This window comes from Dasypus novemcinctus, chromosome 2 (assembly GCF_030445035.2).
Source record: "Dasypus novemcinctus isolate mDasNov1 chromosome 2, mDasNov1.1.hap2, whole genome shotgun sequence".
Classification (NCBI taxonomy): Eukaryota; Metazoa; Chordata; class Mammalia; order Cingulata; family Dasypodidae; genus Dasypus; species Dasypus novemcinctus.
In genome coordinates this window covers 138,677,931-138,699,862 of record NC_080674.1, presented here as the reverse complement: position 1 = coordinate 138,699,862, position 21,932 = coordinate 138,677,931, and the positions used below count along the sequence as shown (strand labels likewise).

General features: G+C 35.5%; 1 protein-coding gene across 4 annotated transcripts in view; it reads left to right on the top strand.

The window, feature by feature from the left end:
- Positions 1-21,932, top strand: part of FNIP1 (folliculin interacting protein 1) — a 170,280-nt gene that overhangs the window by 123,408 nt on the left and 24,940 nt on the right. For 2 of the 4 annotated variants that reach the window (XM_004462178.3, XM_071209834.1), the window contains exons 7-11: positions 4,738-4,821; positions 6,124-6,195; positions 8,724-8,859; positions 9,452-9,653; positions 13,456-13,541. In XM_004462178.3, coding sequence (XP_004462235.1) covers positions 4,738-4,821; positions 6,124-6,195; positions 8,724-8,859; positions 9,452-9,653; positions 13,456-13,541 — 580 coding nt within the window. The remainder of the gene's footprint in view (positions 1-4,737; positions 4,822-6,123; positions 6,196-8,723; positions 8,860-9,451; positions 9,654-13,455; positions 13,542-21,932) is intronic. The other 2 variants (XM_004462179.3, XM_058278115.2) reach the window with 1 other exon arrangement.

Sequence of the window (21,932 nt, the reverse complement as noted above, 5' to 3'; positions counted from 1 at the left end):
TTAATCACCTCATTGATTTTGATAAAGTAAAATGTAAAAAAGAAATAACTTTTTCTTTATAATTTGACATTTTTTAAAACTCAGGAGACATTTTAATAATAAAAATTCCTTATCACTTTAAAAAGTGATATACTGCAGAAGCTGGGTATACTCATCCACTCTTTTTAATATAGATTAGAAAATTAATCCATTTAGCAAAATAGAGACTTCAAATAATCAACAGCTTTTACTCCCAGGCTCTTAATTGTTAATCAAGGATACTTGAGCATGTTTCTTATTTTCTTTAAATTTGCAATTATTCAATCAACAAATACTTACTGAGTACCTGTAATATGCCAAGCACTCTGCCAGGCCCTTAGGATACAGTGGTGAACCAAACACAAATCCTGCCTTTACAAATTTATGGTTAGTGGGAATAAGACAAGTAGTACAACAATTACAATATTTTGTAGTGAATTCTTAGACAGGTTTAAGAGCAGGGTGTGACAGAAACAAAGAGGAGCACCTGATTGAGTCTTGGAGAGGCCAATAGTCTTCCTGGAGGAATTAAGGCCTGCGTTTGAAGCTCTGGGGGCCAAAGATCATAGAGTATGAAAAGAATGTAAATAAATCAGTGTAGATGGAACACAGGGTAGATGCAAAGGAAGTGAAAAGAATAAAGAAGTGAACAAAGAGCCAGATCATGAAGGGCACTGTGAGCTACACTGAAGAATCTGGATATATTTTGGGGCAGATTTATACCAGAAAGGGTGTGTTAGTTTGGGTCCTCAGATAAATAGGCACCAAGACAGAATTAAACATACTGAGATTTTATTAGGGTAAATGACTATGTGTTGATAAAATGGGGAAGGAGCCAGGTAAGTCTGAGAAAACCCTCAGATTGTGTTGCAAGTCTGACTCTGAATGAAGGAGAGAGGTATAGAAGGTTGAGTGGAAGTGTTCCAGCCTACCATGAAGTCTAAGGATGGTTTGGCAAGACCATTGTGGAGTCTTAAAGGCATAGTTGGTTGTCAGAGGAGTTCTATGCCTCAGCAGTGGGCCTCCCTTAGTATTTAAACAGCCGTTCAGTTATTGGCTAGGAGTGTCGCATGGGATGTGTGACCTTGGCACAAGCGGGCAGTGGGTTTCGAAATATAGCTGCTGGATTCCTTGGCTAATTACACTTCTTATAGTTGAAATGTTCAAGGTATATTCTTAATGTGAAAATAGGCATTTTTAGCATATAGCAAGGTGATCAGATTATATTTGTATCTACAAAAGTGTATTCTAACTACAGTGGGAATGGATTCAAGCAAGCCATTGGGATTGAGCAAAGACCCATATTAGAAGACTGCTCATGGTAATCCTAGTGACACAATGGTGACCTGGATTAGGATTGTTTCAGTGGGGATAGAGAATTGTTGAGGGGTTCATTAATGGAAATAGAGTAGACAGGACTTGTTAATTGAATAGAAGATGTAAGAGAAAAGGAGGACTCCAGGGTAGTGCTTTGTTAGCTTGTAATTACATGGGTATTGGTACCTTCACTGAGCAGAACAGAAGAAATTGGAATTGATGGTTTTAGGTTTAGGCATTGTGATAGTTTGAAGCTGGGTAGATTCCAGTATATCATGTCCTTAGGGCTATTTCATTTCTGTGAGTGTGGGACCCTTTTGATTGGATTGCTTCAGTTGAGGACCTTTGATTGGTTTGCACAATGCAGGATGGGTCTTGGTCCTTTTGTTGGAGTCCTTTATAAAAGGAGGACTAAAAGCACCACAGCATACGCGCGCGTGTGAGCGTGCACACACACACACACACACACACACAGAGCCTCAGAGACAGAAGGAGAGGTCACAGAGGCTGGAATTAGTGGAGCATAGAGACATGGAAAGAGGTCCCCAAGAGGTTAGGCCCACAAAACAGTTCAAGGCTGAAGAGATGAGGCCCAAAGGAGAGGGAAGAGATGAGCAAACCCATATTGACTGGAAGTGTTGATGGGATATCTAAGTGAAAATGCCCATTATATTTTGTTAGATTGATAGGTATGCTATAGTGGTAACTGCCAAAAAAAAAACCACCAAAAACCTAAAAACGATTAAACATATAAGGATTTAAACACAATAGAAGTTTTTCCCCACTCATGTGAAATTCGAAAGGGTATTCCTGACTGGCAGACAGTTTGTCTTCAAGCAGCATTTTAAAGATCCTATCTCCTTCCCTCTTTGGGTTGTACATATTCAACCTGTGGCCTCCACCTTGGTGCTCAGCTGTGTTAAATCAGTAGAAGAAGATCGAGTATGGAGAAGGCACATCCACATCATAACCACTTTGGCCTAGAAGTGACATACATCACTTTCGTTCATATTGCATTGGTGATAACTAATCACACGGCCCCATATAAATATAAAGGAGTCTGAAAACATGGTCCCTTGCTGGGCAGCTGCTTCCCAGAGATTACTTCATATTATGGAAGGTGAAACATTACTTTTTCTTGGACATTGACCTGTATTTGTCATGGATTTGACACTCATCAGCATGAAAGTGAAAATTGAAATCATAGGAATGGATGAGAAGACCCAAGAAATGTAAATAATGAGAAGGAAAGACTGTTGAGGACAAACTTTTGGGAACACTGACATTAAAGAATGGGTAGGAAAAGAGATTCGCACAAAGGAGAATGAGGAAAAAACTATAAGAGAGGGTGATATCATGAAAACTGAGAGAAAGTTTGAAATGGAATATAGTCAGCATCAAATACTGCTTTGAGATAATATAACAAGGACTGTATTATACACCCGGAAGGATTTTGGTGACCTAGGTGGGTAGTTTCAGTGGTAGGCATAAAAGCCAAAGTTAAGGAGAGACTCAAATGTTAATCTTTTTTCCAAGATGCAAGTATTGGCTCTCCAACTTTTTAGTTTTGGTAATTCTTTATACTTTTATAAGTTTTGTTTTGTTTTGTTTTGTTTTTTAGTAGGACGTACTTGAGACTGAACCTAGCATTTATATATGGGAAGCAGATGCTCGCACCACTGAGCTATACCTGCTCTCATCTTAGAAATTTTTGGGGACCACAGAGAGCTTTTGTTTATGTAGGTTACATTTTATTTATATAGTAATTCATTAAGAATAACACTAATAACCTCTTTCAGGTTAATATAAATAACGTGTTTTTTGAAATAGCTATATTCTAAGACAAAAAAAAAAGAAATTTAATATCTGCCTTGGTAGAAGACAGCTGGATTTTCATATCTGTTTCTGAACCCAATCTTTTGTGGTAAGTGTTTTGGTTGAAGTGTATCCAGATGATTAAGTCTCAGATATTTAGCTGGGTGTTTAGGGGTCCTTGGACCACAGTTTGATAACTGATTAGATGTGTCGAGGGAAGGTAGAAGAGATTAACTTTGTTTAAATATTAATGAAAAAAGGTTATAAGGAGAGTGAGTTTAGAGGTAGAGGCGACAATTGTTAGATTTTTGAAGGAGGAAGAGGAGTTGGAGGCTTAGGAGACAGAATAATTAGCTTTGGGAGCAAGAGAGGATCTTCTTGGATATTTTACTAAGTCCCTAGCACATAGTAAGGCTTGAATAATGTTACCTGTTGTTACTGTTCAGGCAGGAAGGAGGCAAGGAAGGGTGAGAATTTTGGTAAGTGTAGAGGTAGGGTTCCCATCTGGTGAATTTTTCTTCTGTGTTTGTGCACATGCATGCATATGCATGGTGTAGGAGACAATCATACAGTAAGAGTGATGAAAAGGTTGTTGGGGAAGGAGTTTAAAGAGAGTAGATAAGCTTTAAAGTAGCTAGGGAGACTTGAAACAAGAGCTGACCATGGAAATACGGAAGAATTACTGCTTGTTCACTATAGTTATAGAAATCCTTGTTATAGAAAAATGATACCTATTACCACTTTGAAAAATATAATTTTATATTTTGTAAAAGAGAAAGGCCCTATTCAATCTTAGGAAAATCTCCTAGGTGGTTATTTAGGATGTCTTCATTAAGCATAACTAACAACCCAGCTCCTTGCTTCCAGGCTGTAATGTTGCCCTTTTTGGGTCTTCAGACAGTTATCTTCTCTGATCAAGTGTGTGGCATCTACTTCTTTTGTGCACCTAGGAGTCTCTGAAGGGTTGCATTGGCTTCCTGCTTCTTCATTGACTGGCCCCTGGTCTGGGAACCTTGGTTTCCACCATTACTTTGTAATTTAATTCTAGCTTAGAAAAACCAATTTTTATGCTAATTTGTCCATAAAATCCTTATTCTGTATTTTCTCCTTATTTTATGTTATGTTTTATTTTCTCAACCAAGCACTTAGGTAGTTTTCTCCTTACTGTAATTGCACAATATTGCAATCTTAAAACTGACTTTTTAAAAAAAAACATATTTGTTTGGGAAATGCTAAATTATGTAGATAACTGTTGTTGTGCTTCTATGAATCTTTAAAAATATTGTTTTAGATAGGGTTGAGCATTTAAAATAAATTTTACCTTGATAGTTTGCTTTTTTAAATCATATTTTATATTTATTAGTAAATAGGCATGAAATTGCTATGTTTGACGTAATATGGTGACCTAGGGGAGAACCGTCCTGTTTCAAAAGGGGAAGCCAGTTTGAATTACTCTTATTAGTTTAAAAGTCCCATCCATATTTGTTGATCTGCTCTTGTGCTGCCTTAGCCTGCCTTTATTCCTGACGCATTGTGGCTTCTCTAACTGCCCTTTTTTCATATGTATTTTACGTTTTTGCCATGTAGGTCTTTCACAGTTCTGCAGCCCCAGGCGGGCATTCTCTGAGCAGGGTCCGCTCCGCCTGATCAGGAGCGCCTCTTTCTTTGCAGGTTTGCGATGTGCTGTGTGGTAGACTAGTTGATGTGCCCCAGCAGCTAGAATCTGTAGTTAAGCTGTGGAAACAAGAATCTAGATAAATGCATTTGGGCAGGGTATGGTTAAGAATTGTTTAGGAAGTATAAGAACTTAATTCCTTTCTGCTGAATATGGTTCGTAAAGTTCTTAGAAACTAAGTTATTAGTGGAATTGACATTTTCATGAAATTTAAGTTTGCCATTTCTTATCTCATAGTGTCATAATAATTATAATTTTTAAAATCCTAAATCAAATTTTAATTTGGCCTTTATTCCTTACAATATCAGTTACAATTTCTAATGTGACACTGTCTTGTTTCCATGGCTGAGTAGCTTTTGTACCATCGTTCACCAATTACAGAAAATATAATATCTTACTATTCTCATAAAATTTCTGATGTACACTATTCCATAAGTGAGATTTTTCTTGGGGTTATGATTTAGATGAACAAGCACCATTATAATCCTCTGTAAAAGGCATACATATTTGTTTATATCATTAAATTATAGGGTGTGTATTCATGCTTTTGTATCTAGGACTAGTAATTCTCTATGTTTTCACATATTTTAATAGGTTACCTAGCATTGTAACCTTCTGGTAGAAATTAGTAAAATTTTATCTAATTTATTCATAGATGCTCTCATATTGGTGTTAATTTGGTCCTTGATTCTTGTTTTAATTAACTTTAATTTGCTCTGTAAATATGAGAAACGAATAATATGTACATATTATAGACCATTTGGAAAATAGATATTAGCTATTTTGACTGCCAGAGATAATTGCTCTTTCTTTTTTCTTTTTCTTTTAAACCAAATTGAGCTCATAACATTCAAATAGATTTCCTAAACACTTTTATTATGGAGAATTTTGAACATGCATGAAAATAGGCAGAATAGCAGTGTGCCCACCATATACCCATCACTCAACCCCCGCAACCATCATTCATACTGTTTAGTTTGAACTCACTTTTTTCCCCCACTTAGTTGTATACTGTGAATATCTTACTATGTTGTATAAAATGCTTCTAAAATAAGAATTTTTGCCACCCCTTCTTAAGATTATGTCATAGATTATTTTCATCATTTAAGATGTCAACTCTTCAGATCTCAAGCTTGTTCAGCTGAATAATAGCTCCTGGTGTTGGGTTGGTGCCATGCTATTGAAAAAAATAAAGGAATGCAGTGAGATGAGCATGATTTAATTTGCTACTTAAGAGGAGAAACATCAACCTGAAGAGGAATATATTTTATAACTGACAGTTCTGTCTTGATTCACAGTTCATAGCAACCCAATGGACATGCCTGGAAGAGAGCTGAATGAAGACAGAGACAGTGGCATAGCACGCTCTGGTAATGCCAGGTTCCTGTGTTAATGTGCTTTATTATGAGGTCACTGCTAACTGGGACTGTTTATTTTTCCACTTGCCTTTATCCAGTTTTATGTGCAGTTTGTTACTATTTGGTATTAACCTATTAAGGGAATTGCAGAAAGAGAGATCTTTTTAATTTCTTCATGTTTATTATTAAATGTTGAGAGTTGTTTTTCCCTGCGTCTGGTAGAGTATGACCTGGACAAATGCATGCTGATTTAGGCATAACCAGTGCTAAAAAAAAGTATTGCTCATGTGATTGCTTAGAAACCCTGGTAGAGAAAACACATTTGCTTCTAGCTACTTACTCCTAGGTAGAGGCTGAGTGGTAGGATTGCCTCTTGCCCAGAAAAACCTTAGGTGTTTTGAACCAATGCTATACATACTTCTTTCAAATATGGACTCTTCCATACTTTGTATGTCTAGCACACATTTATTTAAACATGCTGGAGATTTAAAAAATTAAAAAAAATTAAAGCCCAGAATCTGCCCTTAAGAAGCAGAGAATCTATTAAGATAATCAGGATAACCAGCTTTCATAGTTCATTTTGTGATAAATTTGTGCTGAGAAGTTCAGAGAAAGGGCATCTGACTTAACCTGTGCAAGGGGCAAAATGTCAGCCATCTTTACAGGGGTATAATGATTGAGTTGTCTTGAGAGACAAATAGAAGTTATGTAGGAAAAGGCTTGGAAGAAAGAAGAAGAAATAAGTGTTTTTTTGGTCCTGAGATCAGCATAAGTGAGGGGAGAATAGTAATCTTAGGTTTGAATTATTGTTGGATATGAGAAATTTTACTCCCTATGGGTTATCCATATATGTTATCACATTTACATGGCTTTGCTGTCTAATGTTTACTGTTCAGTTTTGGGCCTAGATAGGAAATCCAACTTTATCATATGTTGTTATCCCTAGCTGTATGTTAGAATATGGAGAGGTTTAATTTTTTTTTCGTATATCTGAACTTTACTCTTAAAGACTGTGATTTAGCCTAGAGTAGGGCTTAGGTTTCTAAATGTGAAAAAACCAAAGCAAAACAAAAAATTCTGGTGGACAGCTAGTATTGAGAACCATTACTCTTAATAAATCTCACCCTTCTCTTCTGACTGTGTTTGTTATTTTTGTTCTGAGGGGCTAATCTCTAGAGTATATTTCTCTTATACTTTGCTTCTATGTAGAGATTTACTTTCCCCTTATATGGTAGGTGATAAATTAATTTCTCTATACCTCATTTTCTTCATCTATAAATCTAAGGGGGCTGGTTAGATTATCTAAGGATTTTTCAAGCCATTAAATTTACATATGCCATTTAAGTATATTTTATTGATTTTCTGATAGGGTTATTTTTAAGATCAGAATTTAGCTAAACATACCTTCTTTAAGAGTGATTTTTCACTGAAGCCATACCCAGATTAGTTGTACACACCATATCTTAGACTACAAAGTGTTAAACTATTAATTGATAAAATGTTTTCTTTTAAACAAAGTAGCTTAGAAGGAATTCAGTGGTGATCCACGTTTGTATCATACATAAAGCCTTTCCCTGTCTCCTTGAGTTTCACAGAGTTCAAATGAACAGATCTTACAACGGTCTGTTTTCAGTCCCAGTTTCCAAAATAATATATCATCTGGCATGTACCTTTTTTATAGATGATGATATGTCTATTTATGATCACTTTATAAATTTTTGGTATGTAGTTATAATCATGAACATGTAAATCTGAAATCTCTTTTGGCTAAACAAATCCAGTGGCATCCATTATTCTTTCTAGATCCAGTATTGAAAAGGAAAGGATTTTTAGTCCAAGGAAAAGTAAAGCATTTTAGTTCTCAATATCCCAAGCAAGAAACAAGAGTTTAAGGATTTTGGAGGGGAATAATTCCCACAGTCAGGCGATTTCAGCAGTTATATTCAGAATGGATTTGACTGGAATGTGTCCGTCACCTCAGTGCTCCAGAGAGCAATCTATAGGGTCTACTCTTTTATGGAAGTTAATAGGTATAGTAATGCCTCTTAAGAGTGGCCAGGCATTTAAAGTCTTGATCACCATACACAAGTAATTCATTCTTACTTTTAGATCTTTACATGCCATTTGTATTCTTATTCTCAAATACGGCTTTTTTTTTTCTTCTTAAATTACAACTGCTGCATTAAAATTGATTTGCATCAGATTGCTTTTAACTTAAAGAGTTAGGGTTCAGTGAAGTTAGGGACAAGTTAGAGGATGAAAAGATTTATTACAAAAGTCAGATGACCAAAGGAAAAGACTTTTTACAAAGTAGGATTTTCTTTAGGGGAGGGAAAGGAGAGATATCAGAAAGGGTCAGAAACTCTTGCCAAAATATATGATCTTCTGAGACATTGCTCCAATAAAATGGGGTTTTTAGATACTATTGGGGTAAAATGAAAAATTTGAGTTGCCCCCCCCCATTAAATTTGTTAAAAATATATTTGTCATTTTACTTACTCATTATTGATTTATACATTATACTTGTTTTTATTTAACAGCATCTCTCAGCAGCTTGCTTATCACTCCATTTCCTTCCCCAAATTCCTCACTTACCCGGAGTTGTGCCAGTAGCTACCAGCGACGTTGGCGACGCAGCCAAACAACAAGTTTAGAGAATGGGGTATTTCCTAGATGGTAAGTTGGATGCTTAAAGTTAGATAATTCCTTGAACATAATTTTGTATGTTTTGTAGAGGCTGGATTGCATTTTTTATGTTTTAAGTCTGGAATTGAAAACCTTATGTATTATACATTTTAATATTTGTTATGTTTCCATTTGGGAAAATTAATTCATTTAGTCTATGTTAAGTGCAACTATAGATAAGGAAGCTTCTTATTTCTTCCCTTACTCCCTCCCTTTATATCTTCATCTTTGACTTTACTCTTGGAATCAAAAAGAGGGACAAATAGATCCAAAATAGCCAACAGATTCTACTAGGCTTATCTATATAGACCTTGAACTTCAGGCGTTTTTAGTTTGTTTACAAATGGAGATTATCCTCTTTTTCCTGACTTCTAATTAGGCAAAAAGTTCCCAATCTGACTCAAGTAAAATTTCTTATAAAAATGTGAGCATGGAAGAATAGCTAATAGATTTCTTAAAGATACATGCAATTATATGAATTTTTAGATTTATTTGATAAAACAACAAGACTTTTAGCTTGCCTACATTTAATTGGTAAGAAGATTGCATTGCCAATTTAATTATGTAAACATTTGTTCTTCAGGTCTGTAGAAGAGAGCTTTAATCTGTCAGATGAAAGCTGTGGTCCTAATCCAGGAATTGTGAGGAAAAAGAAGATTGCAATTGGGGTAATCTTTTCCTTATCCAAAGATGAAGATGAAAATAGCAAATTTAATGAATTCTTTTTTTCACATTTTCCTCTCTTTGAAAGCCACATGAACAAATTAAAGAGTGCGATAGAACAGGTAAGCATAGTCATAGTAGTTTGTTTATACCTTTTATTTTCTTTTGAATCTTATTCTCCTGATTAAGCAAGGTATTCATTTGGCAGAAAAATTAATAGGCCCTTTGCAGGTACCCTAAAAAGTTCTCTGGTAGATGCAAATAGACTTCAGCCTTTTTAAAAGAGCCTACTATCTTAAAAAAGATCTGGAATCATTTATCCATCCATTAAATAAATACATATTTGAGGACCTATAATATGACAGGCACTGTCCTATCAACTGAAGCTACATTGTGAAGAAAACACTCCTGACCTTGTGGGACAGAAAATAAGCAGATGAATATATAATTTTTTAAGTGGTAGCATGTGCTGTGGAGAAAAGTGAAACAGAAAAGGGCATATGAGGGATGTTGAAGGAAAGGATTGCTATTTTTTATAATAAGATGGTCAGGACTACCCACAATAAAATAACATTTGAGCCAGAGATCTGGAGGGAATAAGCCTGATGCTTGAATAATAGTAAAGTGGCCGAATTGAAGTGAGGAACGAAAAAGAAAGAGAAGAGGTCAAATAGATACCAAGGGACCAAATCATGTAGGACCTTTTAGGATACCTTTTGTTTAGAGCATTGTCATTTACTCTTAAGAAAGAAGGGATGGATGGATAGGGGGAGACAGGAAGCCATTGAAAGGTTTTCAGTGGAAGAATGGCATTATTTCTGAGGCTCACTTTTGCTGCTTGATGGGAAATATGGATATTGTACCATCAATTAGGAGGCTATTAGAATAATCCAAGGAAGAGATGCTAAATACGTGAACCAGTGTGGTGATTCATCTGGTGAAAACTGGCTGGGTTGTGGATATATTCTGAAGAGAGACCAACAGGATTAGCTGATGGGTTGAATTAGGGTATGAGAGGAAGAAAACAAAGTTGATTGTAAGATTTTTGCTTGAGCAGTTAGAAGGATGGGATTACTAATAACTGAAATGGGGGGATGATTGCAGATGGAGTAGGGACTAGGTTTGATGGAGGAAAATCAGCAGTTTATGTGAGATGAGTAAAAACGACAACCAAAGTTTCCTTAGGAATTCAGAGAAAAGAAAAATCACTTCCTGATGAGAAGTAGTTTCATTTGGGCTACATGTTGAAGGATGTGTAGTTTATTTAAACATAAAGCTTTAAAAATCTGATAGAGCAGAAGAGTAAGAAGAAGTAATGTTCTTGCCATCCAAAGAGAATTCATTCACAGTTTGCCGAAAGTCTCATCCAGACTTTTTCCATCTGTATTGTACTTCCTTACTTGGTTGGGATTGTACTGTATCCATATTTTTAAAAAATATGTGACCATTTTTGGAACTCATCATCATAACATACTCTTTTACCACATTGTCATAAATAGTTCTTAAACAATATATTTTACTGACTGTAATTTAAGTAACAATTTTCCCATTAGTCCACTTTTCACAATCTACAGCTACACTGTAGTTAACATCTTGGTGTATTTTCCAGATTAGTTTTTAGAAGAGATTCTTAGAAGTTGAACTAAGGAATCATTTCTTGATTCCTGTGATGGTGTGCAGAAGAGAAGAGGGTTTTTAAGAGGAATAGTGAGTGGTAGGACTGACAGAAAGAGTTAATGGGACAGATGATGAAGAATCTGAAATGCTTGCCAGGAAGTTTTGAATTTGTTTTCAAGGCCATCTGCAAATTGTGCTTTAGGAAGATTACTTTGGTAGTATGCTTTAAAGAGTCTATAATAAGAAACTGGAGATAGGAAGACCAATTTGAATATTCTAGTAAAGCAGAGGATGTATTAATAAGTCATTAGTGACTAAGGATCATCTACCCTGGAGAAGACACAAATGTTATTTATTTACAGTGCATTTGTAAAAGACATATAGAAAGATCACTAGCAGTACTTTTTGCTTAAAACTTTATTTTGAAATAATTTCAAAATAGCTGTTGAAAAATAATACAAAACCCATACAGAGAACTCCAGCATACCCCATGTCCAGATCCCCAGGTTTACTGTCTTTTAAAATTTTGCCACATACACCATCATTCGTTTTTCCTGCCCATCCGTCCATCCATCCGTCCATCCATCCATCCATCTATCCATCCATCCATCCATCCATCCATCCATCCATCCATCCATCCATCCATCCATCCAGCTATTTATCTTTCTATTTCCTGAACATTTGAGAGTAGATTGTATATGTCATGTTCTTTGATCATTTAATACTTCTGTGTACATTTCCTTAGAGTAAAAATATTCATTTACGTAACCACCTTAAGTAGTTTTCAAATCCAAGCAGTTTTAACACTGATATGAAGTTAAACTTACAGTCTATATTCCATTCTTTTCATATGTCCCAATAATGTCCTTTTCTCCATTCTTAGTTCCAGACCTGGATCATGGATTGCCATTGTTAGCAGTACTTTTGAGTAAATGTCATTTTCATTTTTGTAAAATAGCCTTTTCAGAAAAAAGACTCTGGTTACATGTTGTTTGATTGCCTTATTCTGTAGTCTGTTGTTGGCAGGGTCATCATACATGGTATTTTAGCTGTAACTGAACTGACATACTAAGTTACTTGGAGTGGTGCTTCAAGCTTTGCATGAAACTTGAAATATTCAGGCACTGTAGAACTCATTAATGATTACTCTTTAAGTACTGCGTTTTTAATGCTTTGACCATTCCATAATCAAAAGTGTACATTGTAAATAAAAAGAAAAAAAACAAAAACTAAAACAGAAGTGTACATTATAATACTTCTAGTTGTCTGGGTATTTGCTCAAGTTTAGTATCCTGTTCCCTATTTAAAGTAGAAAGATAAAACTAACAAATGTGGCTTAATTTTAAAAGTTACTGCAGAGGTTAATTGATGGTATAATATAATGTATATGGAAGCATCCAAGGAAGTTATTTTCTAGGGCCAGTTTTTTTTTTTAATGGAAAGCTATGGATTTTATTTCTGGGTAGCTTGGTAATTCTGTAGAAGTCAGGGCTACTTGTTGAGATCTAGAATGTAGTTTAAAATATTGCTGATAAAAGTTAGGGAAGAACAGTTCTCAATTCTTTCTAAAGAGTATTCACTTTCTTATAAATTGGGAGCCTCTCTTTAATAGTCTGCAAAAAGTTTTACTTTTATGCAATGAAGCTTTTGGATGTACAAGAATATTATTTCTGTATTTGAAGTAGTCTTTCTCTTATATACATGTTTCTTTTAAAATTTTAATCCATTTTTAATTATATTAGTAATATATAATTCTTTTTTAAAAATATAAAAAAATGGCAAATGAAGTTCTTTTTGACATCCACCTCTTAATCCTGATCCCCTTTTTATCTATCTAGAGTAAGGTTTCTCAACTTCAATTAAATGTGCTTTTAAGAAAACCATACTACTAATAGCTTGAATTGCTCTTCAGTAAAATTTCTATATTCCAGATTTCTAAAAAAGATTAGTTAACATAAGCTCATGTGTGAAACATAAGCAATTAGCTACATTGTTGTTACCATGTCCTGTTCTAGTTTTTCAGTGTAGTTTTATGAAACCCAGAAAACTTTGAATATCATTTTTTGTGTGTGTTGACATTCTGTGGTTTGACAGTTGCAAAAAAAAGTTAAATGTTTGAAGATTTTGAATTTTTTTCTAGCCTTTAATGACTAAAGGTACAGAAGAGAAAGCCATTGTAGATACGTGTGCCTTTAAATTTCTTTCTAGGTAAGAATGTTGGTAGAATTTTGTATTATTATGTGACTTTGTTTTCATGCTTCATTCATTATCATTGTAAGAATTAACTATTTAATGATTGCTTTTAAGGCTATGAAAATGAGTCGGAGATCTGCTGATGCCAGTCAGAGGAGTTTGGCCTATAATCGAATTGTTGATGCTCTAAATGAATTCAGGTAGATATTGTCTAGTTTTCTATAATAGAGAGTTTTGCAATGTATGTAGGAAGATGTGTTTCTTTTTTAAAACTTGTCCGGATGAAATATAATTATTTAAATTTCTTTGCTCCATAGTCATATAAAGGTGAAATTCAGTAGGTCTTTGGTGCTTATGTGCTTGGATCTCACATTGGAGTTTTAGCTTCCTTGGGAGTCATCCCTGGTATGGTTTTCAGTATTGGACCATTTAATAGGCAGATATGACCAGAAGGGACCCTTGTTCCATTAGAAGAGTGCTTTGTCCTCTCTTGGATTCCCAGATATAGGGACCAGTTAAGTCTTATTTAACCGGTTATAGTATTCAGATGTTCTTGAATACATGGATATAACAATTCTTGGATATAAGGAATATGGCCTTGATAGTCTGATAGCTTTGCTGTTTGCTCCTTTCTCTAGATAGGACACAATGAATAGTCTTTTTTCTATCACTGTTTTCTGACTCCCAAAGCTTGTGTCCAAAGCCTCAGTTATGATTGTAATTGTGTTCTAACTATATATCAAGCAAACATTGCAAATGAACTTGTGTTAGGAATCCCACTAAGTGACAGATATGCATCTCCCTCAGAGAAATTCAGTTAGGTGTACTTCATCTTCCCATCCTCTCAGTCTTTCCTTTAGACTGAGAGATAGTATTGTACAGAGGGTGAGCTGTGAACTCTGACTTGAGTGTCCAACAGACAGATCTTCGTTCTAACCAGGCCTCTGCCATTTACTACTCCTGATGTCCTTGGGCAAGTCTGTTAGCTATTCCAAACCTTAGTTTTCCAAGCTAAAATCTATAAATTAATAATGTAATAGGTGGTTTTAAGAATTGAATGAGATAATGTATGTAAAGAACTTTGCACAGTGCCTGACATTAACAACATTATTTTCTATGGCAAATACAGCTTAACAGCAGTGCCTCCCCCACTTTAGTCATTCACATTTCACCTTCACAATATTGCCATACCTGGACATTATCTGTGCCATTTTAATTCATTGTTTCTCCTTGAATTGATCTTTTTTTTTCTCTACCACACCCCCCCCCCCCCCCCCCGCGGCTTACCATTTGCTGTGCATTCTTCTGTGTGTCTGTATTTATTTATTTTTTACCACCCCCCCCCCCCCAACGGCTTGCTTGTTGTCTGCTCTCTGTGTCCATTCATGGCATGTTCTTCTGTGTTTTTACTTGTCTCCCTTTTTGTTGTATCACCTTGCTGAGTTGGTTCTCTGCAGCCCTTGTGGGCTGGGCGGCTTTCCATGGCATGTAGGCAAGCAGGCAAGGAGACCCTGGGGATGAACGTAGGGCCTCCCATATGGTAGACAGCAGCCCAACTGATTGAGCCACAGTCACTTCCCTGAGAATTGACCCTCTTTTATACCTGTATAAAGAATTCATTTCAAAATGAAACTTTAGGAAGTGTTAATCTAGATGGGGAATCAATATATTTTGCCATAATAAGTTAGCTGTAAAAATGAATGCATTATAATTAAAATTTAAAAGTATTTATCAGCATGCCACCTAAGGTCATGATCACCAGCAGCTTCTGTACCTCACTTTTTGTACATTGAAGACTGAAGTCCTTTATTGTGGCAGGGGTCTTCTGGGTTTTTTGCTAAATGGATCATCACATTTTGAAGTAAGAGACTTTTAAACTTGGGATATTGCAGCATTACTTCAGTGAAACTGTAGGCATGTCATACGTAAATTTTTAATGGAAGTGACCAAGGAGTGGTGTATTTTGTAAAGTTGATCGTGTTTGTTTTCAACTGTGCTTTGTTTTTATTAGTTTTAATTTTCTCATATTGTTTTAAATTAAACATAATGAAAGTAAATGTGTCCTCATTTTTTTTAACCTCTTTCAAAAGGAGGTTCGGAACATACTTTAAATAATGTGCTGTTTCATTTTCTATAATGTTCTAGAAACTCTGAATTTATGATTAAATAATTTATTTCCTTAAATAAAATCTGTGTATAGAAGAGTATACAATTTTGTAATAGCATTTCGGGTAATCATTAAATAGAAATATTATGGTTAAAAAAAAACACCTAAATTATTATGGGGTATTTTATTAGATTTTCATTTATTCAAATTGAAAATGTTTATTTTACAGCTGTTGCATAATAGTTGTCTACTGGACTCAATTATTGAGAAGGAAAAAATATAATTATGTTTGTCTTATTCAACATAATTTTTAGAATAAGATACCTTGAAAGTGAGTTTATTAAATCTCATTTTTGTATAGTAACTCAGTGGTTAGGAAATATCTAGAGTAAAACACATTAGCAAATTTAATTTCAATCTATATTATTTCTTTTTTGCCCTGGAAGGAAAATAATTTGCACAGGCAAATCATATTAGAGCTGATATTTCTGCCTATATGTATTAATTTTGTTTTAACATGAAGCATGCTAACAATGCAGTAATTTACACAATTTTTTTTTAGTTCACTAGTATCGTCATTTATATATGAATTGTTTGCAAGGCTATTGATAACTTTAGTTAATACCTTAAGAGTTTAGATTACTACATTTGAGTTGCCATTCATGATTAAGTCAAGGCTTTATAAAAATGTTTTTTAATGAGTTGACTGATGTGTAGCCTACTTTATCTTTCTTAATATCCCAATTTATATAGAACTTTTTTTTGTTTCAAAAGGATTTTTACAGAAAGGACAAAACTTGATGGTTTTTTAAGCCTCATATATAATTTTAATGTTAAATTTTTTTTTTTTTTTAAAGATTCATTTATTTATTTATTTAATTCCCCCCCCTCCCCCGGCTGTCTGTTCTTGGTGTCTATCTGCTGCGTCCCGTCTCCCTGTCCACCTCTGTTGTCGTCAGCGGCACGGGAAGTGTGGGCGGCGCCATTCCTGGGCAGGCTGCACTTTCTTTTGCACGCTGGGCGGCTTTCCTCACGGGCGCACTCCTTGCGCGTGGGGCCCCCGCACGTGGGGGACACCCCTGTGTAGCAGGGCACTCCTTGCGCGCATCAGCACTGCGCATGGCCAGCTCCACACGGGTCAAGGAGGCCCAGGGTTTGAACCGCGGACCTCCCATGTGGTAGACGGACGCCCTAACCACTGGGCCAAAGTCCGTTTCCCTAAAATTTTTTTGAGATGAGAATTTTTTGAGGCATTTTCTTTTAACATAAATGTTAAAATTGATTCTGTGTGATTCAAAGAGGTAAATTATACTAAGCTACTTAACCTACATGTTAATGGTTTAACATTAAACAATTAGATTAGATTTCTCTTATTTATCAAGTTTAACCATTAGATAAACTTGAATTAGATAAATCTCTTATCAGTTGACTTGATAAATAAGGGAAAAGAAGGCCACACTAGGCTCAAGTTAAGTATTCTCTTTTGAATTGTTGAATGAAATCTTTGAGACCAGTTTAATTGCAAGTGACAGAATTCTTCCAGCCAGCAGAGCTGAAAAGGTATATCCATGCAAAAACCTGCACATGATTCCCCCATATCATTCAGATATGAGTTAATTATTTTATAGTCACTAGAGAATCAATGAAAACTGATTCCCAAACTTCGAGAGTTTGAATCAGTAGATCTGGGTCTTACCATCTGTATTTTTGCAGCCTGTTTTGTGAATAACTGGCTTTAAGTTGTTTTCAAGAAGAAAAATGCCACACTGTATCTTACTCCTATATTATTATAATGCTTGTTATACCTGTATGCCTTTTATTGTGCTGTTGTTGCTGTCCAACCCTGAGAGGGATTGTCATCAGCACTAGAGAGTAATTTTGACTTGAAATCATGAGTTTCTAGGCTTGAAAATTCTTGAGAGCGATTGTGTACACAGGGAGAATTCATGTGTTATTTAACCATGACATAGAGAACCTATCATGAGAAGCTAAAGTATCAACTGTACTCAGTTGTTATTTATTCCTTAGGGTTTATGGCAGCTTTTCTATGCCCCACAGGCTTGTGTAGTCCAGTTCACAAGCCATTTTCATAGCTGGAAAATTGAACTTTACCACAAAAACTAAGCATACTTTCTAAATGAATTCTCTATCAGAAACCTGTAAAATATGCCTCTTCCATGAATATAAGTAGAATTTGAGGAATGTAAAAAGTTCTAATCTTGCTATTTTCTAAATTTAATTATAGTTCCCTCAAAAGTTCAACCCAAGAGTCTTAAGGGCTTTCTTTTCCTGTGATAGACATTATGCCCCTGATATGAAAGAAGTGAACAGTGAATGGTCAGGTACTTTGTTTGCAAATTTTAAATTTTCATGTTTTTATCCAAATTTTTGTTGACTTTGGACTAGAATTGTCCTAAATAATGTTTTGAACAATTACTTTTGCTTATACAAATCCTGCAAGATTCTTTTTGAATGTTCCATTTTGCAGTACTAGAGGCAGTGAATTTTTGGCTTTGCACTTGGAGCTGTAACTTACACTGTGGAATCAGTAGTTTCTTTTCTTTAGTCACAAGTTTTGTGGCAAAAGGCCAGAAGTCGCTGCTTGGACCTGGAGGAAAACACTGTCATTATAGATCCAGCTCAGATTACCAGAATAGTAAATATTTTCCTAAGTCTCTTTATTCCAAATAGAATACCAATCTTGCTTTTAATGTATAAACTAAGTTTTTATTTTAAAAAATTTTATATAAGTACCTTTGTGTCAGATGCTATGGCATTGAGTGGTACTTACGTTCTAGTCTTAGAATTGTTTTTTTTTTAGCCTTAGAATTTTAAGATTGATTAGAATTTACAAAATGCAGGAGTTATGAAATCATTGAAAGTATATGACATAATTGTGTACCCCTCCCTTTAATTTTAGTTTATTTTATTTCAGTCACTGCAGTAAACTGAAAGGCTCTAAGTTAAACATTGATACAATATCTTAAAAATATTTCAAAATGTCTTGATTTTTAATAAAATTCCCTTTAGAAGTACTTCAACATGTACTCAATTTTTAAATTAAGTGATTAAATATTAGCAATCTCATAATTTTTAAAGTGATTGATGCAAGAACAGTGAATGAATTTGGGGTAGTTAAGAGGAAGGAAGGAGTGATTCATGTGTATAGGGAAGCCTTATACCTGTGAATCTGAAATCTAGAGAAGCAGAAAGTTTGTTTAGTTAGCATTGCTGCCAGGGAAAGATGAAGTTCTTGAATTTTTACTTCGACTTCATGCATGTCAAAGAAGACTAAATCATGTTGACGGGTGCCTTCAAGCTGAAGGAGTCTTTCATTCTCTGGACACAGACTGGGAAAAAATACAGGGTTAAATGACTGAAAATGCTTGCTCTTCCCAACACTGAAGAGTAGGGCATAATCATTAGGGGAAAAGTAAGCACTATTACTTCCAGATTGTTATAACAATCAAGTAGAGCTGTATATATTGGAAACACTGTTGCTCGATGTCTTTGCATTCTTTGCAGTTGATAGTATCGGAGGTCAAAGTACATAATTCTTTAATCACTATGGCATAGTTTCACAGTGGACCATTACATTAACGTTAGGGATCTGGCTCTGGACCATCATGCGATATACTTAAGTAGACACTAATATGCCAAAGAAACTCCTGGGAAACTTTTTTTTTTTTTAAAGATTGATTTATTTATTTGTTGTCGTCCTCCCCCTCCCCCCCCGGTTTTTTGCTCTCTGTGTCCATTTGCTGCGTGTCCTTCTATGACTGCTTCTATCCTTAGCAGCAGCACCAGAAATCTGTGTTTCTTTTTGTTGCGTCATCTTGTTGTGTCAGCTCTCCGAGTGTACAGCGCCACTCTTGGACAGGCTGCACTTTCTTTTGTGTTAGGCAGCTCTCCTTACGGGGCGCACTCCTTGCGCGTGGGGCTCCCCTACACGGGGGACACCCCTGCGTGGCACGGGCACTCCTTGCGCACATTAGCGCTTCACATGGGCCAGCTCCACACGGGTCAAGGAGGCCCGGGGTTTGAACCGTGGACCTCCCATGTGGTAGACGGACGCCTTAACCACTGGGCCAAGTCCACTTCCCTGGAAAACTTTTGATAGTTTGATAGTTTGATCAGCTTATTCATTTATTTATATAGTGTTTCTTTTAGTCAAAAAGCACGTGCACATGATTACGAAACAAAAATGTATGTATAATGAAAGTGCTAATAATGAAAATAAAAGAAACCTAATCCACTCGTTCCCATCCTGCGTTCTTATTTGCAGGGAAACATTGTCTTTTAACCTTTAGTGATTTCATTTAGTAATCACCTCCATATTACTAACCAGTATAGTTAATGCTGCTCTTATTTGATTTATCAATTTTAGGTTATATCTGTTTATTTTCTGCTATAATGGATGGATTTATGCCTGCTCTATAGTTCTTTATCCTCTTAGTATGGTTATATCACCATCTCATTCTTTTGCTCTGGTAAAATTTCTTAGTGTTATTGCTTTGGTAATTTGTTTTCTTCTACTTTCTCTCCCTGGAATTTATTGTTGTTGTTGTTAGAAACTGGTATTCCTGAAGTCTTCTTTCAAGTTTTCCTTTTCATTTTCTGAATATGTTACTTTCTAATTTGTGTTTTCTATCCTTTCTATGAAATAATTTCATTACAGCAGATCATTTTTGATTTCTGAAAATGCTATCTTGTTTTTAGATAATTTCTCTCGAAAAATCAACCTTGCTATATTCTTTTGAGAGTGTGTAAATGTTTTATCTTAAAGTTATCTCTGTTTTTTGCATTATTTCTACTTCCTTTGAGGAATATCTTTTGCCTCCCCCCACTCGCCTTCCAGAAGCTTTTCCAAATATTAGTGTTTTCCCTAAATGTGCCTATTCATAGCTGAGAGCAAGACATTGAAATGTAGGTTGGGAGTTCTGGGTATAATCAGACTTCTGACTGATGACCTTCACTGTAAGGTAGTGTTTCTCAGTCTTTTAAAAAAAGTTACCATTCCTCAAATAAATGTGGTTTTTTTTAGACTTTTTTCCCTAATCACCACCCCCTCCCCATAAAATTTTAGTGCTACACAATATACTGTATATCCGTTTATGTATTGCGGAAAAATTCAGTTATCGGGAAGGGTTTGCGGAGATTATTTCTCTGTTCCTCCATCTGTAGTAATTTTGTAGGGAAATGCAGAGAGGGTAAGGGTCACTGACCTTTATGAACTCTGAATTAGTCTCCTAGTTTTCGGTCCTATGTCTTAATTGCTGCCTTCTGCTGTACCAGGCATTTATGAGTCCTGAGACTCTTGGAATCAGTCAGGCAAATTGCCTCCTCTTTGTCTATGTCTCCCTCTGTGGACCACTCCTCTCTCTTTTATCTTCTAGAACAGGACTTTAACAAGGGGTCCATGAACTTGAATTGAAATTGTTTAAAAAGCCACATTATTCTTGTGGGGATGGATTGAAGCAGATGTGATACAGTTATTAAATAATACACAGTATAATGTGGACTTAGTAAGGGGTCCATGGTTTTCACCTGACTGGCAAAGGGGTCCATGGAACAAAAAAGGTTAAGAACCCCGGTTACAGAATGTTATTAAACCCCTGATTTTAATTTTCATTGATGACTACTATCCAGTTCTATTTGTTATAGAGGTTTATCTGTTTATCTGTTTCCAAATTCTTAACTGGTATTAATCGGACCGCAGGACCGCAGAACTGAGAGAGGATAAACATTTGCGTTCAATTTTTCTTCCTCCTTAGAAGTCTCTTAAGAGGCTTTTTAAAAAAGTATTTTCATCTGCTTTAGTTTATAATTCCAAGCATGCTTTTTTTCTGTAAAATACCTCTAATTCTTCTCCTTGAATTAAAAAAAATCCTAAGCAATGACTTTATACTCCAAGGAGTCATTAAAGTGACTATCACTTATATCTGTTGTAATGCATGATACTCATAATGGGTTGAGAGTCAAAAAACTTGTATAGGCAAGGAACTTCTTTTCCCTTTTTGGATCCTAGGTGTCTCAGTTTTCTAGGGCTGCCATAACAAAATACCACAAACCGGATGGCCTAAAACAACAGAAACTAACTGTCTTAACAGTTCTGGAGGCTAGAAGTCCAAAAGCAGAAGTTGGAACCATGACCCCATCTAAAACCTGTGGCAGAGACTCTTTTCTTACCTCATCCTGGCTTCTGATATTTTCTGACAATTGGCATTCCTTGGCTTGAATTGCATCACTGCAAAGCTCTGCCTAAATTTTCACATGGTCTTCTCCCTGGTAACTGTGTCTGTGTCCAAATTTCCTCTTACAAGGTCATTGATCCAGTTTGATTGCATCTTAATTTGAATACATATTCATAGACTTTATTTCCAAATTAGATTACATTCATCTGGATCGGAGGTTAGGACTTAAACTTATCTTTTTGGAGAAGAATTATGCTTCAGATGGATATTAGATGTGGAGGTCTCCAAGA